The sequence below is a fragment of the Dreissena polymorpha genome, chromosome 2, assembly GCF_020536995.1.
Source record: "Dreissena polymorpha isolate Duluth1 chromosome 2, UMN_Dpol_1.0, whole genome shotgun sequence".
Classification (NCBI taxonomy): domain Eukaryota; kingdom Metazoa; phylum Mollusca; class Bivalvia; order Myida; family Dreissenidae; genus Dreissena; species Dreissena polymorpha.
This window is the reverse complement of record NC_068356.1, coordinates 119,690,530-119,717,131: the sequence shown is the minus strand read 5'-3', so window position 1 is coordinate 119,717,131 and position 26,602 is coordinate 119,690,530. Positions and strand designations below refer to the sequence as shown.

Below are 26,602 nucleotides of genomic sequence, written 5' to 3'. Positions count from 1 at the left end.
AAAATAATAATGATAAACACTGCAAACAAGTACTTTTTCAATGACAAATTGTGTCACATGACCCCAAATCCCATTACCTCAATTGCTACTTTCTGAACGATAAAGATCTATATAGACTTAAGTGCAAATTTAGTTCAAATATTGCTCCCGACAGTATTAACTGCCTGTATGCTATACATATGCAACACTTAAACTAACTTTTCAACATAATTAGGGGTATTAATGTACCAAAACAAAATCTGTACAATGTAAACACGCTCAACTTTTCTTTTGCTTTGATAGTATCATGTATATTTTCTGTCATTTAACGAATATAATTATCTCAAATTCATATTTGAGGTTGAATATCTGTAGTAGTTATATAGCATTTGTAAACTTAAAGTCAAACTCAATTGAAAAAAAGGAAATGTGACCATGCCAAGAAACTAAATTTAAATTTATTATAATTAATCACTATGGAGTTGTTACAGGCAAATGTTAACCACAATTATTTAAGTACAGAGTAAAGTAACGAGTACAGGGTCAAGTAAAGAGGCATACATCTATTTAGCAGGTTAGAGTTATGGACCTTGGTCAGTGACCTTGGGTGGTGATCCCAAAGACATGTGTTAAGTTTCAATTGAATACCTGTACTAGTTACTATGCCTAATACAAAATGTAGGTTCATTCAGTATACTCAAGCCATTGTCTAATAATCACCTAGGCTCAGTGCAAACCAGGAAGACCCAAAGCCCTCCAAATTACAGACGTAACGCATTTCAAAATCAAAATGAAATGTTTTTTAGTTGACTAATAAATATAATCATTTGTGATCACCAGAATTTATTCTTTAGTGACAAAATCAGATACAGATGTATAATTCAGCCAAAAATCATTGCAGCCAAATTTCCTTTCTTAACGATCATCTAAACATAATTATAATTCAACTGCAAAAGTTAAAGCGAGATCCATTAATTAGTCGAAGAGTAATTGAAAACATCTGCTTCAGGTGACTAAATATTATACATGGGAAAAACAAACAATGGTCAAAAACTCTGCCAAAAAAAGCAACCAAAATTGCTTTCTTTATGATAATCTATACATTAAGGTCATTCAAGTTTGAGACCAATCCATTCAAAAATTAAAGCTGAGTTCAAAACACAAGCTTTGGGACACATGTATGGTTATACGCTCAGAATGACAGATGCAATGAAAACTGCATCCCACTTCATAAAACATGCAACCAGCGTTTACTTAACAACTTTTCAAATACATTGCCTAATTTCAATTAATGTATTGATTAATGCATATAAAAATTAACCAAAGCACTTCAGTAACAAAGTTATTATAAACCATAGCATATGCTTACAATTTAATACAAAACATATTATAACAAAATCTTGACATTAAATACATGACACATATTATATGCAAATTTAATATTAAAAATCAATCATTGAAGGACAAAAATGATAACATGAACAAAGAATTGTAGGTTAATTGACGTAGCTCTGGAGAGCGGCGACTAGTATGTAATGCATTTTTTTTCGCTTATGGGAGGAGAAGTTATTTTACGGATGAATGTATATATTTTTGTTTTAAGAATATCTTGCATAGTGGTGATTTTTTGTGTAAATTAGTGTAAATAAGTACTGCATTTGTGCCTATTACATTTATTACAACATTTATTGCCAATAATGCAAAGCTAATTGTTTTAATTAATAACTGATCAACAACTGATCACAGGGGAAAGATCACAGGGACTGGGCAAATACGCGAAACTTTCTGGTTTTGTATAAAAACAAAGCATAATCAAAATATATTTATTTTGCGGTTTTTCTAAATTGCTTATTTAGTGGAAAATCAATGTAGTATTTGACGACCTATCGCGCAAGCAACTGTTCCGGCACGAACGGAACAGTTCGGCAGCTGACAATTTTTTTCAGTCAGGTTAATAAATATAATAAAGCTTTATTTTATGTAGACATTTTAAAATCTATTTTACTACAATTGGACATTTTTATTAAAATTAATGAATGCCGCGTGGTGACAACGTTAATAAAAATTTCTTACATCACTTAAAAATCTTATAAAAAAATACACGTGTTTTTATATTAACAAATAAATGCAAACAACACATCTATTATCCATGTATTTTTATGGTTGTCTATCTTAGGCCCTAAGTACTATCCCTAGCACATATAGAGCGTGACACGTATTATTGATTGTAACAATGAGTTGTGATAAAGGAAGCAGCGGCTTATCAAGGAGGAGCTGTGTCCCAGCAACTTGTTTTCCTAGAGTCAAGCACTCCACGGAGTTTTTTTTTAAGAACCACTTATAGAGCGCGAAGCGCGACACGTATTACTATCCAGGTGGTATGGGCCCTTTAGCATTATCCGACCTCTACGTCCATAATTATCTTCCTTAAAAGTTGAGATATTTTGAAATAGTTGTTCGAAGTCCAAAATTTTCATCCGATTGTTCCCAAACTTGCACAGGTTTTTTTTCATATCAATGAGTACTCAACCCCTATCGTAAATGAGCAACGTAAGAATAAGTTCAGAATCATCTCCCCTTGAAGTTGAGAAAAATATGAAATTACGCTTACAAGATGAAGCAGATTTTTTAAAACCTACACAGTTCTGTTCCATTAATGAAAACTGCACACGGATGCCAGTAAAAAAAGGAAACCAATGTAAATAAAATGAACTATGAAATATTTGGGGGTTACAACACAAAATTATAGATAATGGTTATTTGGGAGTTATAACACAAAATTATAGATAATGGTTAAACCAGTATCTTTTTCTATTTTGTTTAAAATAATCGGCCAATATATTAATAATTACAGTAGAAAAAAAAACGTTCCATGTAACTTAATTGAGTGCCTTTTACACTGAAATTCCCGACGCCCTTTGATGCTTTGCATCAATACTTATCTTGTATATAGTTGGCATAAGTACTATTAAAAAATACTGGAGCAATCCATTAATCCACATGTATGTGGATAGGCATGTGGACATAAATAAAATTGTTTTTCTAACTATTTAAAAAATGTACATGTATTTGAAAATATATGCATTTTTATTTTTTGTGTTTTTTATAGAAATACAGTATTAACTAAGTGTTTTATTGTATGTCCACTTAACCATTGCATGGTTAAAAAAACAATGTTTGCAACTTTACGACCATATAAGGTTATGACTGATTGTATTGGTTTTTTATAAACACCAAACTAAGTTATGTGTGAACAGATATTGACAAATCTATACTTATTTCAGAAAAGCTCAATTATCTGGTATATTTGAATTTCTGTGCTGTTTTGTTAAAAGACACTCTTATATTAACATTAATATTTGAAGAGTGTTGTGGCATTTCTCAAGTGTTCAAATCATCATTGTTAGGCACATTTGCTAAATATCAGTGCTTTCAGCAGCTGATGGTCAACAACGCACACACTCTTCATGCCATGATGCACATGATTTTTGACTTTTGTCTCTTGGTTGGCCATATCATAGGCAACTTTGGTGAGAACTTTCGTAAGGAAAATCTCCTTTTCCGTGCTCTTTTCTATCTCTTCTTTGATGAATCTAATCATCCAAGAGCCTGCCTTTTTGCCTGTGGATGATCGCCAAGCAAGCATGCCAGAGGGAGAAGAAGTCATGATCAGCATGTCGTTGTAGCACTTGTAGACAGGTGCGAGTGCATGTGGATGAAATGGTAAGGGTTTTCTTGGATTCACATTCACCAGCAACTGCTCAGCAGGTTCGTATCTCTTTGGAAGTTGGGGTAAGGGAGATTCCTCAAACTTATCCATGCTCTTATGCGTTATTGAATCATGTCCACCTATGGCATCACTTTCTGTTGTATCTGGAAACAACAAGCACTTTCAATGTCAGGGACAACGACCAATGTTGTTATTTGATATAAAAACAAGATATAGTCCTGTAGGTTTTTTGTTATAGAATTGTTTCTAGATTTCTAGATTGTGCAAGAAAAACATTTTAAACTCAGAAAAGTTAGTTTTCTACCTTCATTTCAAAGTAAGGATATGCACCGAATATCTTTTTAAAAGACATTTTGTTTACAAATGTCGGGACAAATAATCTCACATCTGGATGCCGGTACAAACACCACAAAAGCGGGACAATCCCGCTGAGCTCGGGATTTCTTGCATGTATGAAATTTAAGGTCGTGAGTAAGCAAACACAATTTTTTCAAACTTAATTTAATATGTTTAATATTTTCATCATATGTATCTTCTATGGATTAAAGAGCTTGGTATTATTAAATTTGAACATCAAATAAACAAGTTTGCAAATTTAAATACTACTGAGACCAGTGTGCAATTTTGATACAAAATAATTGACCACTGAATTGTTTAAAAGTGATACAAAATTACACAGTTTTTCAAATACAGGTATATTTACTTCATTGTTGTTTTAACATTCTGTAAACACTGTGGAATCACACTATAAGACCAAAATATATATAAGTTTTTTTTATAAACAAGTTCAAATATGCATGTAATATAATGAGCACTCTCAGAGCCCACTTATTTTAAACAATGTGTGCATAAAAAAAGTCAAATGTCACACATACACTTAAATACAATACAAATGTACATGTATACCAATTTAGTTTAACAGAACTATAATAACAATATAAATATAATAAATAGAGACTGCTAATAAATGCTGATTTCAAGAGAAAACAACCAAGTGGATTGTCAGGCCTACTCGCTCTGAAGGGTGAGTGGCACTGGAAATATTACAAGTTATATTCAGAAAGGTCATTACTTTTATATGTGTAAAATAGATACAATGATATTATTTGAAGTACAAACATGAATTGCCTTTATTGCTTTAATTAATTTATATTTAGGAGCATATACACCATTGTTAAGAAAACTTCATATAGAATTTGTGCACTTTGAATGCCAGAATGTTAAACCATTCTTCTTAAGGACATTATTTGTAACAGTTAAAAAAAAAGTAACAATAACCTGATTTATAATCTACATCGTACGTCGCTGCCGCCAAACTTGACAATATATGGGTGGTGAGAAGATAAAGTAAGAATGAGAAAAAAGTAAAGTGAGAAGAGTTTGATAGTTAAAAGTCAGAAGGACAGGACAGATGCGTCCCCAGCTACGTTAATAATCTGAATCATAATGAAGTGACATTATAGTTCCTTTATAATAGGTTCAAAAAAATCTCATAACTTGTCAAAACAATGACAACAACAACCCAAATAACATATTTGAATGGGACCAGTCCTATATATATATATATATATATATATATATATATATATATATATATATATATATATATATATATATATATATATATATATATATATATATGTATAATAATCCTACACGACCATACAACTGTTCAGATAAGCACAAATGATCATTTTAAGACATACCCATAATGTCTGCCTCTGCGTCATGTGGTACCACAGTCACTCCTTGCACACCAGTTTCAGTATCTGCCACTGTCACTGAGATGCCTTCATCAACACCAATTTCTGTATAAAACCATTTTTAAAATTCATTAACTAACAAGACATGTGTCCATTATATTACAGGACATGCATGCACATTTCACTTGTTTTCAAATTTGACTTTGTACGACTGAGTGTGATCTAGACTTATGAGGTACCGGTAATGAGATCGGTGTTACACATGACCGTCATTTTATGATGGTATACAATTATGCAAAGTTATATCAGGAGAGGTTTTGTCAAATTTAGCTTAAAACTATTTCTTTTAGCTCTATTGAAAAAAGCATAAGGCTAATTTAAAACGGTATTGAGTCCGTTTCCTGGGTAGAACCAGAACATGGTGTCTTGGGGGAACATCTCAAGAACGCTCCAACAGTGGGCATTGAACCTGTGATCTCAGGGTTTTAATAGGTAAAAAACATATCCACTATATCCACAGTGATCTTTGATTAACATTTTTGAAATTTTTCTTTTAAATTTAAATTTGACCTTTGAACTCTTAATTTGACCTTGACCTTTATGGCAAGTGTTACATACTGTATGATGTATGATACATCATAACATCTTATGACTGTTAACATTTGTGCTAAGTTATATAAAAAAATCATCCACATATGGAAAAGCTATGGCTAGGACAGGAGTTTTCAAGCTGTTAAATTATCAAATTGGACCTCCTACGTCTAAAAGTGATCTTCACTTTTGAGGTAGGGAGAAGGCTTTAACATGTGACACATTGTCTTATTGTAGCATAATGGGGTTAAAATAACTTTGACAAAATTATGAAATTGAAAAGACCCTTTTGTTTGTGTATCGAGTTGGATTGAATAACGAAATGAAATATATTGACAAAATGTTTTAAGTCACCGGAACAATTACAATTCGAACATAGTAGCGTTCAGTTTCATTTATAAAAGTTTTGAGTATCTAAGATTGAAATCAATGGAAAATGTAACGGCTAGATTTAACTTTACCAGTACGCAGTTGTTTATCACTATCAACAAAGCGGGGGTTCCTGGGGGCGATAGCCCCCGATACTAAGGAAATATATAGGATAAAAGGATTATTAGGTGTTGCATTAGGTGCTAGGTGTTAGGTGTTGCGCGCTTAGCAACGATATAATTATACGCTTTTCCATTCTTTTCTACGTACCAGTAAAGTTCAATCGTCCCAATATAACAATATAAGACTTCAATAATAAAGTTTACATGATCTTATTTAATAATCCATTCAGAAACGATATTAACATCCAAATGATATGATCCATATACCGTATTTGTCTATGAATAGTTTTATATAAAAGTATATTGGTGATTAAAAAATTGACAGATTTCATAACAAAATATTCAGACATTCATGACCAACATACTTGTTGTGGGTCACAAAGTTATTATATATCTATGAGTAACATATGTTTGTTGTAGCTACAAAGCCATGGACAACCAATTGGCAAATTTTGGTATAAAGGCAGTTTGGATTCATTCAGAGAGCAATAGACATGGGATTCATTTATTTGTGAATTGCAGGCCAGACCCATAAGGTACAGGCTGTCTGCCTTTTTGTTTGATTTTTAGACTTTTTGGAAGATTTTTTATCATGAAAGTTATCTTATGTATCATGTTGATATGACTATTGTGTGGACTTGTTTAATTAATAGCAAAATAAAATTAAATGAAAAGTTCTTTGAGTTATGTATGTGTTGTTATTCAACCTAATTTTGCATCATAATGATTGTTTACATATGTTTCAAGTTATTTTAAAATCCTTCAGTAAACAGCAAAGTTATGGCTTAACAAGAGCTGTCTCCATAGGATGACATATGCCCCCGATAAATGCTTTGATAGAAATTATGAGCATTTTCCCAAACCTAAACGAGGACCCTAAGTTCAAGGTCAAGGTCAAAGGGGTCAAAATTTGTGTGCGTATGGAAAGGTCTAGTCCATATACACATGCATACTAAATATGAATGTTACATCTGAAGGGACATAGAAATTATGAGCATTTTTGAAACCTAAACGCAAAGTGTGATGGACAGACAGAAGGATGGACAGACAGACGGGCGGACAGTGCGATCGCTATATGCCCAACTTTGGGGGCATAAAAAACTAGAGAGCGGACACCATGCTAAATCCTTGAAATGCACTAAGTGACCCTGTGACCTAGTTTTTGATCCAGCATGACCCATATTTCAACTTGACCTAGATATTGTCTTGATACAACTTCTGACCAAGTTTGGTAAAGATCAGATGAAAACTACTTCAATTAGAGAGCGGACACCATGCTAAATCCTTGAAATGCACTAAGTGACCCCGTGACCTAGTTTTTGACCCGGCATGACCCATATTCAAACTTGACCTAGATATTGTCTTGATACAACTTCTGACCAAGTTTGGTAAAGATCAGATGAAAACTATTTGAATTAGAGAGCGGAAACGAAAAGTGTGACAGACTGACGGACAGTGCAAAAACTATATACCCCCTTTTCTTCGAAAGGGGGCATAAAAAGAATTTTGGGCCAGACATCTTCACAGCCTGACGGATCTTCAGACTGACAGAGGGACTTCTATATGCTGCCTTCTTCAAAGGGGGGTATAAAAAAGGGCCCATAACTTTGTCCATATTCAGTGATTTGTCACAAAGGTCAATAATATTAAATCACAAAACAATCAAATAGTGCCAAGCCTTTTATTAGTACCCAGTAACAAAATAAAACTGGATCAATGTTTAACAATATTATTTAAATTAAATTATTATACAATTTGCCATGCCATTCTGAGACAGACACAGACAGACACACACACACACACACACACACACACACACACACACACACACACACACACACACACACACACACACACACACACACACACACACACACACACACACACACACAATTGTTGTTTTGAAATAATGATTGCCTTATCCTACGTATTCAAAGATGCATATAAAATACCTTACATAATGATTTTACTATTAACTATAACAATTTTTAAAAAGTTCGGACATTTGGTTCCAATGGCTTATTCATACCAATCCCTAATTTAAAGCACAAATTTGTCTCACCCAGTTTTACATAATAAGTGTAAAGTTTGGTGAACATCTGACAAGCAGTTCAGGAGATGTTGTTATAATATCAAAGTAAGTCAAAGCAAAAGGACTGGCAGACTGAAGACGGTCATGAACCTTTCAATAAGCTTAACCAAAATGGAAAATCTTACTGTTATCGTGGATCATGTACGTAATTTCTTTGATCCATATTGGGACATCTTCAAGTGGGACATTATCTCCAGCCACAAAGTGCTGCCACGTGTACTTTTTATCCATGACCTTGTGTGCAACAGAAAAACATCTGTTTTCTGCATATTTCTCTCTAAACTCAGGTGGAAATCGAGACTTCCCAGCTCTGATGCCTTGTAAATCAATTTTTCCTAAATCATGTTCTGAAATGAAAGCAGATTTAAATACTTCTGTTCTCGGTTCAGTAAAATTGTCTGTTAAAACGATATCCATAAAATTTTCAACAATTTTCATATAATAAATATTAAATAAAATATTCTTTTTTTAAATATATACAGTATGGTATATTATGCTAGCCAAATGTTGCAACAGTATGTATGAGTAAAGTGGCATGTGATTTGTTCAAACAGTATGTATAAGTAAAGTTGCATAAGATTTGGTCTTACAGTATGTATCAGTAAAGTGGTCTTTGATTTGTTCTAACAGTATGTATCAGTAAAGTGGATAAAGATTTGTTCAACAAGATGTGTTTGTGAAACACAATGTCCCCCTATATGACGTTTGACCTTGTAGGATGACCTTGACCTTGACCCTTTACCACTCAAAATGTGCAGCTCCATGAGATACACATGCATTTCAAATATAAAATTGCTAGCTTCAATATTGCAGAAGTGACATTACATGAGCAATTTTGACCCATATATTTGACCTTGAAGGATGACCTTGACCTTTCACCACTCAAAATGTGCAGCTCCATGAGATACACATGCATGCCAAATATCAAGTTGCTATCTTCAATATTGCAAAAGTGTTCATAAAATTAGCGATTTGGGCCACATATATTTGACCTCTGACCTTGAAGGCTGACCTTGACCTTGACCTTTCACCACTCAAAATGTGCAGCTCCATGAGATACACATGCATGCCAAATATCAAGTTGCTATCTTCAATATTGCAAAAGTGTTCATAAAATTAGCGATTTGGGCCACATATATTTGACCTCTGACCTTGAAGGCTGACCTTGACCTTGACCTTTCACCACTCAAAATGTGCAGCTCCATGAGATACACATGCATGCCAAATATCAAGTTGCTATCTTCAATATTGCAAAAGTACTCATAAAATGAGCGATTTTGGCCACATATATTTGACATCTGACCTTGAAGGATGACCTTGACCTTGACCTTTCACTACTCAAATTGTGCAGCTCCATGAGATACACATGCATGCCAAATATCAAGTTGCTATCTTGAATATTAAATTACTGCAAAAGTGTACATTAAATGAGCGATTTTGACCCATATATTTGACCTTTGACCTTGAAGGATGACCTTGACCTTGACCTTTCACCACTCAAAATGTGCAGCTCCATGAGATACATATGCATGCCAAATATCAAGTTCCTATCTTCAATATTGCAAAAGTTATTGCAAATGTTAAAGTTGGCGCAAACCAACCAACCAACCAACCAACAGACCAACCAACCAACCAACCAACAGACCACAGACAGGGCAAAAACAATATGTCCCCCAGTACTATAGTGGGGGGCATAAAAAGTATGTATCAGTAAAGTGGCTTGTGATTTGTTTTCACAGTATATAGCTGTAAAATGGCTAGTGATTCGTTCAAACAATATGTATCAGTAAAGTGGCTAAAGATTTGTTTATACAGTATGAATTAGTTAAGTGGCTTGTGATTTGTTCTAACAGTAAGTATTAGTAAAGTGGCTTAAGATTTGTTCTTACAGTATGTGTCAGTAAAGTGGCTTGTGATTTGATCTAACAGTGTGTATCAGTAAAGTGGCTTAAGATTTGTTCTTACAGTATGTATCAGTAAAGTGGCTAGTGATTCCTTTAAACATGATGTATCAGTAAAGTGGCTAAAGATTTGTCTAAACAGTATGTATCAGTAAAGTGGCTTGTGATTTGATCTAACAGTATGTATCAGTAAAGTGGCTTAAGATTTGTTCAAACAATATGTATCAGTTGAGTGGCTTAAGATTTGTTCTTACAGTATGTATCAGTAAAGTGGCTTGTGATTTGTTCTCACAGTATGTATCAGTAAAGTGGCTTGTGATTTGTTCTAACAGTATGTATAAGTAAAGTGGCTTGTGATTTGTTTTAACAGTAGGTATCAGTAAAGTGGTTTTTGATTTGTTCTAACAGTATGTATCAGTAAAGTTGCTTAAGATTTGTTCTTACAGTAGGTTTCAGTAAAGTGGCTTGTGATTTGTTCTGCCAGTATGTATCAGTAAAATGGCTTGTGATTTGTTCTCACAGTACATATCAGTAAAGTGGTTTGTGATTTGTTCTCACAGTATGTATCAGTAAAGTGGCTTGTGATTTGTTCTCACAGTATGTATCAGTAAAGTGGCTTGTGATTTGTTCTAACAGTATGTATAAGTAAAGTGGCTTGTGATTTGTTTTAACAGTAGGTATCAGTAAAGTGGTTTGTGATTTGTTCTAACAGTATGTATCAGTAAAGTTGCTTAAGATTTGTTCTTACAGTAGGTTTCAGTAAAGTGGCTTGTGATTTGTTCTGCCAGTATGTATCAGTAAAATGGCTTGTGATTTGTTATCACAGTACATATCAGTAAAGTGGCTTGTGATTTGTTCTCACAGTATGTATCAGTAAAGTGGCTTGTGATTTGTTCTTACAGTATGTATCAGTAAAGTGACAAGTGATTTGTTCAAACAATATGTATAAGTAAAGTGGCTTGTGATTTGTTTTAACAGTAGGTATCAGTAAAGTGGTTTGTGATTTGTTCTAACAGTATGTATCAGTAAAGTTGCTTAAGATTTGTTCTTACAGTAGGTATCATTAAAGTGGCTTGTGATTTGTTCTGACAGTATGTATCAGTAAAATGGCTTGTGATTTGTTCTCACAGTACATATCAGTAAAGTGGCTTGTGATTTGTTCTCACAGTATGTATCAGTAAAGTGGCTTGTGATTTGTTCTTACAGTATGTATCAGTAAAGTGGCAAGTGATTAGTTCAAACAATATGTATCATTAAAGTGGCTTAAGATTTGTTCAAACAGTATGTATCAGTAAATAGCTTGACATTTGTTCTAACAGTAAGTATCAGTTAAGTGGCTTGTGATTTGTCATTTCACAAGACAGACAGATTTATGTTATGAACTCTTTACTAATGTAGTTTTAATTTTATTAAAACAAACTGCTTCCATTTTCATTTATGCAAAATCTGTATTGTTTCCATGTTTGGGATTAGGCATAATACTTTTTTATGTTTGAGATTAAATGATGACATTGTGGACTTTGAAGTGATCGCGTTGCACTTGCAGGTTGACAGTTAAAATACAGATGCTGCTCCTTTTAAGTTCAGTTTCAAACTTGGACAATTTCATAGAAAATCAAGCAAACATTCATATTGATTTATTTTAGTGATAGCATATGAATTCACTCTTTAGTCTCCATCTTTATTTTAATAATGAACGTATGTTTACATATGCTTATATAGTTTTGCTAGCATGATATTCTGAAATAACAAAACCAGCGAGAAGCATACTACAGAATTTTTAGTCTAAGGACCTGTGTTTCAGGGATTGATAATGCAGCATAAGGCAAAGTATTCAGTTATTATTTTAAAACACATATATATATAGGCTGTGCTCCATGAAAAAGGGGTTTAATCCATGTGCATAAAGTGGCGACCAAGATTAGCCTGTGCAGTACACACAGGCTCATTAGGGACGACACTTTCCGCTTTGATTGTATTTTTTTTGTTAAAAGAAAGACTATTCTTGTGAAAATCCAGTTAAGGCAGAATGCGTTGTTCCTGATTAGCCTGTGAAGACTGCACAGGCTAATCTGGGACCACTCTTTACGCACATGCATTAAACCCCCATTTCACAGAGCACATTTCATATCATACATTAACCCAGAAGCCAGAAAAAGGCCCCTTAAATAATAATTTTGGTGTTCATCTAACAAAAAGGATTTTTACTGTAAGAAACATTTTCCTCAAATGGGTGATATTCCTAAAGATGGTCTTACCTGGAGTCTGCCAGTACAAAAATGGTTTGCAAATGCTCAAAAGGCCCGATTTTACTTCCGAGGAAACCTTCAGAAAGTTCCTATGCAGTTTCTTGTATGGCTTCCCTAAAACAGAACTGTTATATTGATACATTTCTAGATAAAAAACAATATTTGAAAACCAGATATTTACCAAACATGATTTAATGTCAGGCTGTGTATGAGTGGATAATGCCAGTGAATGAAACCCTGATTATTTCACTCTAGCTGTAGTGCAATGATAAGGTCGGATAATGTTATTCTGACTCAGAGCCAAGTTTATGACCTACAGTCGAAACTTGATGGCTTGAACGCACTTTGCTCGAATTTCCAGTTGGCTCAAACTATCCTCTAAGCACCAATTTTGTATATCTATATATTCATATAAATTTAAGTTGGATGGCTTGAAAATTTCGCCAGGGTCAAATTATCACAACTTTCACACATTCATTTGTTTGTTTGCCTAGAACTCACTTCGGGTCGCATAAAGCTATAAATAGATATGGAGAACTTGATTAAAGGAACACCATAATTGATGACACAGCGGTTGCAACTATGTCGTCAACTCAATCGTTTATTGATTTTAGTAAAAGATTCCCTTTTTCAACAAAGTGTTTGGTGCTTATGCATGCTGTGTTTAAGTGCAGTTTTTAACATAAACCCGTAAATTTGCTACTTGCTGATAAATATGATAATATATGATGTTTTTTTAAATGTATCTGTACCTGTTTTCAAATATTGATTAATACAAATATTAATTATTATATTTGGTTCTTATTGATTTTAAGGCAGAAAGTAGTACAGAGTTACACACACTTTTCAACTGGAGATGCAAATCTATAGTAGATTCATGTTAGTAAACACAAGTATATTAAAAATTGGTTGGCTCTAATACCGGATGGCTTGAAGTTTTGTTGTTGGTCCCTAAGAGTTCCAGCCATCGGATTTTGACCTTACTTTACTTTTCTTTAATGATAGGTTAATAGCCTATTAGTAAATGTTAATTCTATCTGTTAAACAAAATAAAATAAATCATAAAATACAATTTATTACTTAATCAAACTACCTCTATGAAGAAACGAAGGCACTTTTTTTACATATTACATCCTATAAATGAGATTAAAATACACAACATAATTTATGATGCAAAGTTAAATTTTGCCCATAAGATTAATTCTTTCTACAAAAGCATGAAATCAAAAGCAAATTTGTTGAATTCCTTGTAAGATCATATTATAATTTCAATCATGGTAATACATGTATAAAACAAACATGATCTCAAGTGGCAGATGATTATATGATCTTACAACTAAATCAGCAAATATCCTCATGTGATAACATTGGTTTCCATGTAAATTCAAATGACATGTTATCTTTTATTTATACTATAAAATGTGTCGCTTTGTTGCATATGAACAATCCCTACTTTCCTTCAATTTTCACATTCAATTCATACATAAGATGCATCAGAATATAAGATGTACATTAACTATCATGAAATAATCCCAAGTATGCATTCTCACATGCATTTTAATCCATAAAATGTTGAAAACTCTCATATGTTTGATTTAAAATAAAAGTTACCTGGTAAAAGTAATCATTATGAATTTGGCAATTATGAAATTCTGACTTACGTTCCTTTCGTACATATAAGATGCATTGTAATGTATATTAAAGGCAAATTTTGTCTGGAAAAAAGTTTTATCTTTTGTCTTATATTCTGCAAAACACGTTATTATTAATAATGCTGTATAAAATCTGATAAATGCATGCCAGAGTCAATTTGTATTTGTTATTGAGTGCATTTTAAACAGATGCCCTAAGCCTAATGGCAAGTTTGAATATTCTATTTCAGGGAAACAACATGAATGATCTCAAAGGCAAACAAGAGCACCGCCTTGCGGGTGCAGACCGCTCATCTATTTTTCTTTTTATAGGTGAAGGGACCTATCTCAATTTCAATCGCACAGAAGGGAGGGGTGGAGTGGAGAGGGGTGTATAGTGTGGGGGTGTGGTCATTTATTACATTATCTTCCAGAAATGCAAAAAAATGAAAAAAAAAAATTATTATTTTTTTTTTGAGGGGGGGGGGATTCTTGTGGGGGATGATTGGACGGTATTTCAAACTTAAAATAATAAAAATAAATATTTGTGTTTTTTAACAATGTTTAAAAAAAAAAGTTATTTGGGGGGGTATAGTGTAAGGGTGTGGTGGTCATTTATAAGATGATCTTTAAAAAAAAAAATTGGGGGGGGGGGATTTGGGGGGGGGGAGGGGGGCGTGGTTTGGGTGGAGTCTATTGTGGTATGTCAGGTAAGAGTTGTTTTGTCAAAGTATCGATCAAATCTAATCATTAATAAAGAAGTTATGGCAATTTTAGCAAAATTTAATAATTTGACCTTGAGTCAAGGTCATTCAAAGGTCAAGGTAAAATTCAACTTGCCAGGTACAGTACCCTCATGATATAATGAAAGTTTTTGAAGTTTGAAAGCAATAGCCTTGAAACTTTAGAAGTAAAGTGGATCTAAACACAAAATTTAACCATATATTCAAAGTTACTAAGTCAAAAATGGCCATAATTCCATACAAATGACAACCAGAGTTATGCAACTTGTCCTTTACTGTCCCCTTATGATAGTTTGCAAGTGTTCCAAGTATGAAAGCAATTTCTACGATACTTTAGGGGTAAAGTGGACCAAAACACAAAACTTAACCAAATTTTCAATTTTCTAAGTATAAAGGGCCCATAATTCTGTCAAAATGCCAGTCAGAGTTACATAACTTTGCCTGCACAGTCCCCTTATGATAGTTAGTGTTGCAAGTATGAAAGCAATAGCTTTGATACTTTAGGAATAAAGTGGACCTTAACACAAAACTTAACCAAATTTTCAATTTTCTAAGTATAAAAAGGGCACATAATTCTGTCAAAATGCCAGTCAGAGTTACATAACTTAGCCTGCACAGTCTCCTTATGATAGTTAGTAAGTGTTGTAAGTATGAAAGCAATAGCTTTGATACTTAAGGAATAAAATGGACCTAAACACAAAACTTAACAAAAGTGTTCAATTGTCTAAGTATAAAAAGGGCACATAATTCTGTCAAAATGCAAGCCAGAGTTATCTAACTTTGCCTGCCCAGTCCCCTCATAATTATAGTAAGTAAGTGTACCAAGTTTGAATGCAATAGCATTGATACTTTATGAGAAAAGTGGACCTAAATGCAAAACTTAACCGGACGCCGACGCCAAGGTGATGATAATAGCTCATAATTTTTTTTCAAAATATAGATGAGCTAACAAGAAGACCATCACCTGAGACATAAACACAAAACTATTCTGAGGAGGTGTAGTTCAAAATAATAAAAATACCTAATGAAACAATGACGATATAATTTATATGCCCATTATTATCGCACATTTTTAAATTAAACGTATTAAAACCTTGTATTAATTTACGGTTTTAACAACTGCATAAAAGGCTGTCTATACAAATTTCAATAGGTCATCATCATCATAATTATCTTCATAAAAAAAAAACTTATAAAAGTATCTCTTTCATGGTTGTTATCATTTTAAGAAAGAAGCAACTTAAACCTGTGTTTGAAGGTTTCACTGTAGCAAAAATTACAAGCGAAACTAGTGCATCCCATGGCAGCAACATATTTTGAATAGATCTAAACCATTTTTAAATTAAAATGAAATTCATTTAAACCAACATTCTGATCAAGTTTCATGAATATTGGGTAAAAAATGTGACTTCAACTCAGTTAACTAGATTTCAATATAGCCATACAAGGAAAACTGCCCCACCCCCAGAGGCCATTTATTTCCACGGACTGAAATCATTATTGAAGTCGGACAAAAACATCATAAGAACTAATCTCATGACCAAGTTTCATTAATATTGCACGAAAAATGTTACTTCTAAAGTGTTAACATCCTTTTTTTAAATTTTACCTAGTGACCTAGTCATTTTCCTCACATGATCAAGTTTCGAACTTGGTTCCAGATATCATCATAACAAATATCCGGATCAAGTTTCATTAAGATTGGACAAAATATGTGGCTTCTAGAGTGTTAACAATGTTTAACTACAGCCATATACAGTAAATTGCCCCATCCCCTAGGGGCCATGTTTTTCAAATGACCAGCACCATTTTGAAAACTTTCAAAACCCAGTTTCAAACTTGGCGGAGAAATCATCATGGCAAATGTTCTGACCATGTTTCATAAAGATTTAAATAAAAATTTGCCAGAGTGTTCATGAAATTTCACTTAGGCCATATACAGCAAGCTGCCCTGGTCTCTGGTGGCCATGTTTTTCAACAGACCGCAAACATTTTAAAAACTCAGCAGCTGCAGAGATTTCATTAGGACAGATGTTCTGACCAAGTTTTACAACAATTGGCCTAAAAATGTGACTTATAGAATGGTAACATATAGTCTAATAAGGAAAAACTCCAAACCCCTGGCTGGTGGTCATGTTTATAAACGGATCAGAACCATTTTTTAAACTAAGCCTAGATATCTTAAGCAAAGATATTCTGACCAAGTTTAATGATGGTCCAGGGCTTTCCTTTGACCCGAGCTCCCGGGTTTTGACGCTTGAAAATTACAGAAGACCCCTTTTTGACTCTTGAGAAAATTATGTCATGCGTCACATTTGACCCGAGGGAATATACCGACTTGCGTCAAAGAGATCAAAAGTTGTTAAGACTAAGCGATAATTGGCTCGGGGCGGAGTATTTTAGTAGACGCTAATCGTTAATGCCCGCTTCCAATCATCGAAGCAATAGTCCACCCAGTAGGCGGAGTTTCGTTAATTGAGAAATCTAGTATTGACCAATTAAAACACTGCTGGTTCGATGATGCGTGTATAAACTTTCCATTATTCATCATAGCGTTTGTTATCAGCTGTTTGAGGAAAAGACGTGTATTAAACCCACCTAGTTGTAATAATCCAACTCCCAGGTATTGACCCTCTGAGCTGTACGTATGTACTCATAAAAGCTCAGAGTATTTAAGAAGAACTATAAACCCCCCAAAACAGAATGGACTCATCCGCGTCAGTTTTAATAATATTCAATATAAAATAATAACATCCATATCCACAGTACACTGTAAAGCATATATTGAGATATTTCCAGAGTATGTCAGAATGTATTTCCAAAGCTGAATGCACCCATCACTGTTTAACTTCATGTTTGCTCAATTCAAAGGTGCGCGAAAGTTATGCTGTCATATGTATTGTCTACAACGTCAAATTACACGCTTTGCATCAAAGTTGCTAAAAAAACTATAGAACCGATATAACTGACCTTGTGGCAAAGTGACAATTTTCGCATGTGCTAATTGATTACAAAATACATGTAGGTGTAATAATTGACCGTTTGAGAAGGCATAGAAAACGGCGTGTTTGTCGCACGTCTTCAGTGAAGATGGCACATGAAATAATTAAAGGGTGTCAGAATTTTTAATGGGATTAAATACGGAGGCACCTTTATCGGTGAGAAGAAATACTTTCCTTTTATAGTTTACCGATTTATATAGGCTATTGTGTTAAGGTGCCACCCGTATGTTTTTTGTGATAGCCAGCGGAAATGTATTTTGTATTTCATTCTTAATTTAATAGCCAAGCGAAACGGTCAAACAAAGTTATTGGATCCCAGAATCTGTTATACCATGCCAGAATGTGCTGCCCAGGTTTCAGGACATGTGCAAGAGAAGAAAGTGATAGTTTGCTTGTTTTATGCTAGTTGTGTGTGTGTGTAGTCATAGTGTTGTTTTATTACCTTTTCTTTACTAGGGCACCCATTTGAGATCACTCTTTAAATGCATGAATGATTTATTTATTTGCTCAAATGAGTGTTAGTTTGTAGGACATATGACATATTGTTTTGCTGTTTACATGAAGTAAATGTTGTATTAGAATACATATTTTGTATGTAATCTTTGAGATGTTTTGTAGGACATATGACATATTGCTCTCTGAGATGTTGTGTAAGACATGATATGACATATTACTCTTTGAGATGTTGTTTAGAAGATATGACATATTACTCTGCTGTATACATGAAGTAAATGTTGTATTAGAATACATGTTTTGTATTTATTAATCATTGAGATATTGTGTTTAAATGCATAGTGTTGTAGTGACAGTACAATATAAGAAATAAATGTTAACATATCTTTTAATTTGTTGCTTTTTATATATTATATCTCAGTAATTTGCTTAAATTGCAAAAAATCATTGACTCTCCTGCGTTATTATTAGGACTCTTATAAGTTTGATTTTGACTCTTGAAAATATGGTCCCAAGAGTCCTTGACTCTTGAGATTTGAGGTCTAAGGAAAGCCCTGGATCATGGTTGAACAAAAATGTGACTTATATTGTTAACAAAGTTTCAGAAAGGCCATATACACAAAACTTCCCCAACCCCTGGTGACCATGATTTTCAACGAACTGAAACCATTTGTAACCTCTGATGAGATATAATTAAGACAAAGATAACTAGAGCTTTGTCACAGACGTGAAGAATACCCCACATGCCGCATTGACACAGAATATTTTGCATGTTGTCTTCACAAAAAACAGCGGACACCATGCTCAATGTTTAGAACGCACTAAGTGACCCCATGACCTGGTTTTTGACCCTGCATGGCCCATGTTCGAACCTGACCTACACATCATCTAGATACAACTTCTGACCAAGTGTGGTGAAGATCGGATGAAAACTACTTGAATTAGAGAGTAGACACCATGCTGAATGTGCAAAACGTACTAAGTGACCCAGTGACCTAGTTTTTGACCCAGCATGACCCATATTCGAACTTGACCTAGACATCATCTAGATACAACTTCTGACCAAGTTTGGTGAAGATCAGATGAAAACTACTTGAATTAGAGAGCAGACATCATGCTCAATGTTTAAAACGCACTAAGTGACCCCTTGACCTAGTTTTTGACCTGCCATGACCCATGTTCGAACTTGGCCTAGACATCATCTAGATACAACTTCTGACCAAGTTTGGTGAAGCCCTGATGAAAATTACTTGAACTAGAGAGCGGACAACATGCTGAATGTTTAAAACGCACTAAGTGACCCCGTTACCTAGTTTTTGACCCGGCAAGGCCCATGTTCGAACTTGGCCTAGATATCATCTAGATACAACTTCTGACTAAGTTTGGTGAAGATCGGATGAAAACTACTTGAATTAGAGAGCGGACACGGACCGACCGACAGACAGACAGACCGACAGACAAGCTCACTCCTATATACCCCCCTAAACTTCGTTTAAATTACTAAGCTTTATTAAGATTGGAAATAAATGTAACTTCTAGATTTTAACAAGCTTTTGCTTTCAATTTAATTACCTAGTTGTTTAGCTCACCAGATTCAGTTTGAAATTCCACATAGATTTCATTGTGACAACTATTCCTACCCAGTTTCATGAACTTTAAACAACAAACGTGGACACTTGAATATCAACAAGGTAAATTTTGACGATGCACAATGCATGATTCACGACGAATGATGCACAAAGTGTGATCACAAAAGTTCCCCATGAGCATGTTGCGCTAAAATGGGCAGAAAACTGTATGTATAATGTTAATCTGGAAATGCTTAACACACATTTTTGTATATTAATCAATTTGTTGTTTGAAATAATGTACAATATGAACTACCTGGCAGTATGAGTTGTGTAAGTCCAACAACCCAATAATTCACTGCACTGTCTGTCTCGGCAGTGAAGCTGCAGCTTGCTGTTCTATTCAGCCAAATAATTTCAAATTCCTTGGCTTTCAGTGTGTCTTTTGTCTTTGAACTCTCCACACGGTCAATGTTGGCAATTCTTTCTTAAATAGAGCATATGTGAGGCAAGTGTATTATAAGGGATTGCTTACATAGCAAGATTTTTTAAATCCATTTTGATTAAAATCTGATCATTTGAAAGATGTATCAAACTCCTTAAAAACTTACACATTTCCTCATAAAAACCAGAGTTTTTAGTCATTAAATAGCAAATTTTTTAAACACTTATTGTATTTGGAGCTAGACAGGGAATAACAATTAAAATATATTTGTTAATGTGACAGGAAAATAAAACAGGTATTTGTTTTGTTCTTTTTAACTTTAAACGTAAAACAGTTGATACCAATAATGTCATAGAGATTCATTCCTGTGAAGATCCAAGGACCTCAAACTATTTCAAACTGATGTTCAATAAAGATTAAGCTTACCTGATTAAAAAAAAATGACCAACAGGAAAAAGTCTGTGTACTTTGAAGTTTATCAGGTCCCTATGCATTATGTGAGGATCCAGAGTGTTTCCCACAAATCAAACCTATAACTTACTAGATTCACAAATTCAAGAATTCTGAATTACAGCTGCAATTTTCAGCTATTATATTATTTTAAATGAAAGATATTCAATGTTGGTGTGGTCATCTGTTGTCGGTAGAATTCGGAGTACTCTGAGAAAACCCCTTTATTCAGTATGGTGAACACCAACCCATCACACTTGCGAAGCCCCCCCCCCCCCCCCAAGGAAATATTAATAACTTAATAAGAAAGTTATAAAAAAAGAGCTTAACCATTCTGATTCCCCATCTTTAGTCTTATTTGCTTTTGCAGAATTAGCACGCAAGCTCATAAAAGGGTTTTACAAGCAAACTTAAGTGAGACTAAACTTTTATTCCAGATACATGTTGTTGCTGAACACATGACCTTGACAAATGACCTTTAACCTGTTCACCTTATAATGCTAATGTCAGAACTATAAACTAAATTTTAATCAGCTAGGTTTCTCATCATTACACCATTTACGCACTATAACAATCTTATTTAAATCACATTATATGTATGCATTTCATGAACAGCAGCTTTTATCAAAATATCTTAATCTATTTACTCAAATGCCGTACAGGAAACTGTTTATCAATTTACACAAAGCATTCATTATGAACTGCATTTTAAATAAAACCAAAGTTACATGAAAGTACACTGGTTTATAATAAATACAACATCAATCAACCTGATGAAATGTATGAAATTTACTAACCTGAGAAGTTTGGGTGATCATTATGATGTGGTGTCCAATGAATGTGTTCTTTGTCTTTAAGCTTAAGTTGTCCACTTTTGCCATCAAAATGCATCTCAGAATGGTGTTCCATGTACAGAAAATGGTTGATGACTGAAAAATAATTCAAAATACTATCACATAAATTTAACACAAACAAAGTTTATATAATAATACATCATCTGAATTCATGCCTTTCCAGGCATCCACCTTGCCATAAAAATTGTAAAAAAGCTTAATGTGCCATCCCAGACATTTGCATCATTAACATGAGCCACAATGGACATTTGCCGTATCTGACATTTGCCACTATTTCCCTTTGCCATCTCTGACATATGCCACCATGGACAATCAACATCAAAAACATTTGCCACTTGGGAGCTTTTCTATCACTGTCATTTGCCACGATTGGTATTTGCCATCACTGACTGTGGCCACTAAGGAAATTTTCAATCACAGAAATTTACCACCAAGCATATGTTTCATCACAGACATTAATTTTGCTATTGTGGAAATTTCCAACACATACATTTGCCATTACAGACATTTTCCCCCAGTGACTTTCGTTGTCACGGTCATTTGCCACTGTTGACATTTGCCAACACATACATGTGCCATAACAGAAATTGCCCTATTAACATTTTCTAAAATCAATACACATGGATAATAAAGCAATTAAATCTACAAAATGGATTATGACACATAAAAACATTATTTACAAACAAGCCTCAAAAAAATCTATATATTTCTAATATAAACCAAAAGTTGACAATGTGTAAAATACAGTGACTTTCATATACATCTCTACACCAAAAAGTTTTGATATATTTAAAGTTTTAATTCACTTTATTAAAACAATGGAAGTAGTTTGCTCCACCTATTCCCAACACTAAAGCATCTCTAAAATGGTGTGTAATTCTCAGTTGATAAAGGGGCATAACTATTTTTATATAAGAATAATAAATGCACATTACAAACTTCAAAACAGTTACCTTTTGGAACAATGCAAGCATTTTTGAATGATATATGCTCAATAGTGTAGGAATAATGCAGATGTCCATGTTGAATCCAGTATATTGCTGGCGCCCCCCCCCCCCACCCCCTCGTCCATTTTTTGGGGGTATAGAGAATGTAATAAGTATAATTAAGAGGCACGTACCTCGGCAGGCTTGGAAGAAGAACAACTTTGGTTTGCCAGCTAGGAGCTCACAATACTTGTCATTAAATTTTTCCACCAAATCAGACACAAAAATAAACTCTCCATCAATTGACATCAGAGCATGATCAATCTGGCCACTCTTGCGAGGATTTGCCTGCTCATCGCCATGGGTGCTTATCATGAACAGAAACATGTCACAAGAAGTATTGTTGACATTTTTAGCTGCGTCATCTATTACTTTATTCATTTCATCTTTGTCCAAGTCTTTATCATGTTCTTTATTGAGCTGATCCAAACCAAGTTGTCTGGCAATTTGCTTCATGTACTCCAAGTCTTGTGAAGCACCTTTCCTGTAGGGAAGTTTTTTATTTCTGAAAGTTTCATTGCAAATCAGGACAGCATATCCTCTAGTTCCTTGGCCTTCTGGAAGTTCTGGTAACGAATACTTTGGCATTTCCATTGTGCTGGAATGAATCTGGAAGACAAAACAAAAAATGAAAAAAAATGTGGAAAATAACTTTATAAACACCTTATTCCATTTTTCATCTTTTTTACCACTTTGCTTTTGGAATTGGTTTGTTTAAATGACGCGAAGATACGCCAGGAAAGACCTAATCAGGAAGGAATATTGTCACTCTTTATATACTCCTAGTATAGTCCATAAGGAGCTATTCTATAAGAATATATAGAAGGAGGCAGAGCTATTACGTGTTTTATCAACCATTAAATATAAACTAAAAACATGGTTTTCAGCTGCTAAAAAGTATTATAAGCTCCCCAGGGGCTGAACAAGGATATTGCCAAAAAATCAGGTTTGTTTGATAAGTAAGAGTACACTAAGTCTTTTAAATAATGATTCATCATCATCTTTCCCAACATTCTTTTCCATCCAAAACATATTCCAAATTTATTTATAAAAAATCTATTCATTTAATTGTTCAATGACTTAATCTGGTCCAGGTATGAGGCCAAGTTGCTTTTTACTGGACTTAAAGCCACAGTGTTTTGTATTGACCATTCCTTATTAGGGGTCCATAATTGAAGTAATGGTTTATGATAAGAATCTTTTATTGTGATATGACCCACCCATTTGTGTTTAGTGTATTATTTAAATTCTTCAATTATCATGGACGAACCATCTTTCGAACCTCTTAATTTTTTGATACGTCAATGTGACTCAAATATAATATTGAAAATACTGAGACATATTAATTAGTACTCTATTTGATAAATAACTTGTTTCTACATGGCTGGCAACTTTAATTGCTATGTAAATCCTCTTTTGATAACATTTTTTTGCAAGTTTCCAGCACATCCATATCATGTAAAACTATCAATGCCGCTAAAACAATGAGTACCTGCTTTTGAACCCTTCACTAAAAATAAATTAGTCACATGTTTAGACCAAGGTCACATGACTTATTGAAGCAGCCAAAATATGTAAATTGTCAAGCAAAGTTGAAAAAAAAAAAATTAGACCATGTTTTTAGAGTTTTTTAAGGAAGATCCTAATATATGTTAAAAGCATAAAGAAATACGATGATTTTTACGTTTTTTATGATAATTACACTTATTCTTACTGTTTTTGACGCATTTTAGTCGATTTGCCGCTATGTACGAGTCGTTGTAAACAAATGACATATACGCAAAAAAACGGTGACGTAGTGCGCATGCGAAGAAAATGTAAACAAATGAAGGGTTCGAAAAGAGGTGAGGTTCGAGAAGAGGTACTTTCAGGATACTGTTACCATTTTTTTATATTATTTAATAGTCATATCATGTCATTTTTTCCTTCGACTTCATTCCCATTTGTGTGACAGTAATTCAAAATTCTCATGAAGGCATAAACCGAAACATGTCAAGTATCCAAATATTAAAAAATAAACCAAACTGTACACAAAAAATAATTTACTTGTTATATGTTATTCATTTTACTTGCGAACTAATTATGGTTCATGTTTTTCCTTCCGGTTTCTATGGATTATCAGAAATTTTGCATTTCTCAAATAAAGCTGATAAAATGTACCAAAAAATTCTAAAATATTTAATGAATTTTGTTTGTCCCTACATCTATGCATCAATTTACTGTTCGAGAGCCAACACTTATGAGGTCTATCCTTGTATAATCCTTATAGTCATAACGGACACGAACACGGAACAGGGTCAATCTAACAATGCAGAATAGGAACCTGCTCAAGGTGTTTATAAAGCAAAATTTAAATTCCTATAGACTATTTGTGTGCAACAGGGAAACCTTAATTGCGATAGAAATGTCACATTACTAGCAAAAAATCACCTTCCTGAAATCGAAAGTAACAGCTATGGAAAGACCCACATAAAAACTACGTGATTGTCGAGATCCGTCTTGCAAGGCGATTGGTCACGGAGTAGGTCAATCGCACATTCTCGGCCCTTTCCGTCAAACATCGGATAAGATAACATTAAGATAATCTGCGAGGGGTACCGAATGGGAGTAGGTATCTACAAACTCGGGTATCGACGGTTTTCTCGAGCATTTTACGGAAAGATCCGGAAAATAAATAGTATCGCTTAGTTCATTCAGCGGTTTAAATGAAACTTGTATTTTACTTCAAAATTAACACTGGGAATGAAGGCGCTCGGGTCGAACATGTTTTTGTTTGATATTTTTTATTTTATTATTATTACAATTTTTGCATTTCGTATTTTTAACTGATCGATGTAATAAGCGATATACGTCATCGATCAAAATTTCAGAATCGCTATGGAACTTCTGCTAGTAAGTGATCGATTTTAAATCAATACTGTTTTGTATAAAAGGCTGGTCCAGCGACTGAACATTAGGAATACGCGGCAAAGATACTGAGGGAAGCGTTATATGTATTAAAATTATATTACTGGTGCGCGATTTACCTGAGACAAAGTTTACAAACTTTTAGAACTTTGGTCCACTTTTGCAAGTTTTGGAATCATCATGTCAGGAGGTGCAAAGAATGCGAGGCCCTCAAGTGCCTCGTCCAGGGAAGCTTGGGGTGATTATGGGGGTCATGCCAGGCCAGACAGTCAGTTTGATTTTGGCCAAGAAGGTATAAGGAATGATCCAGACTTGGCACCGGCTGCTATGGAAGATGACGCTGCGTACATAAGCAATGACAAGCCCAATGGAAAAGGTTCTACTGTTGCCACTACAGGATCCAAGAGAAACCCCAACCAGTCATGCTTCGGAAAGTTTGGAAGCGGAATAAGATGTAAATATAAACAATGTCTTTTAGTCTTAGTAAAATAATGTAATTTATAGTCATCATTAAGAAATCTATTGAGATGTTTTCATTTGACTAAAAAGTATATTTTTGGCCAAATTCAGTTCCAAAATTTAAAATTGATGGTTCAATATTTATGTTATTTTTTTTAATGGAGCTGTTGAACATGGCAATAAAGAGTTCTGAAGTTGATATATCACTAAGGCACGTCCGAACGCCATTCACTGCCTGTACCTAGGTCTGGGCTAGCCAAAGTCCAAGGAACATGCCCGACCTGTTGTGTGTATTTTGGGCAGGATTATGTGTTCTATATCAATAAACTGTGTTTTAAATAAGCTTTTCAAAGATGCAGAAATCTTAC

The 26,602-nt window shown here is 34.0% G+C and overlaps 2 protein-coding genes across 8 annotated transcripts in view; one reads left to right on the top strand and one right to left on the bottom strand.

Moving 5' to 3' along the window:
* LOC127870027 (uncharacterized) overlaps positions 1 to 25,230 on the bottom strand; it is a 62,811-nt gene extending 37,581 nt beyond the window's left edge. Inside the window, exons 1-8 of the mRNA XM_052412687.1 lie at positions 25,071 to 25,230; positions 23,003 to 23,477; positions 21,826 to 21,957; positions 20,450 to 20,620; positions 12,746 to 12,850; positions 8,712 to 8,933; positions 5,416 to 5,517; positions 3,386 to 3,852 (exon numbers count right to left, since the gene is read on the bottom strand). Coding sequence (XP_052268647.1) covers positions 3,386 to 3,852; positions 5,416 to 5,517; positions 8,712 to 8,933; positions 12,746 to 12,850; positions 20,450 to 20,620; positions 21,826 to 21,957; positions 23,003 to 23,462 — 1,659 coding nt within the window. The 5' untranslated portion in view covers positions 23,463 to 23,477; positions 25,071 to 25,230. The remainder of the gene's footprint in view (positions 1 to 3,385; positions 3,853 to 5,415; positions 5,518 to 8,711; positions 8,934 to 12,745; positions 12,851 to 20,449; positions 20,621 to 21,825; positions 21,958 to 23,002; positions 23,478 to 25,070) is intronic.
* Positions 25,231 to 25,614: 384 nt separating this feature from the next.
* LOC127868726 (polycystin-2-like) overlaps positions 25,615 to 26,602 on the top strand; it is a 49,270-nt gene continuing 48,282 nt past the window's right edge. For 5 of the 7 annotated variants that reach the window (XM_052410742.1, XM_052410748.1, XM_052410747.1 and 2 more), the window contains exon 1: positions 25,617 to 26,229. In XM_052410742.1, coding sequence (XP_052266702.1) covers positions 25,956 to 26,229 — 274 coding nt within the window. In that variant the 5' untranslated portion in view covers positions 25,617 to 25,955. Of the gene's footprint in view, positions 26,230 to 26,602 lie in introns of all 7 variants that reach the window. The other 2 variants (XM_052410741.1, XM_052410744.1) reach the window with 2 other exon arrangements.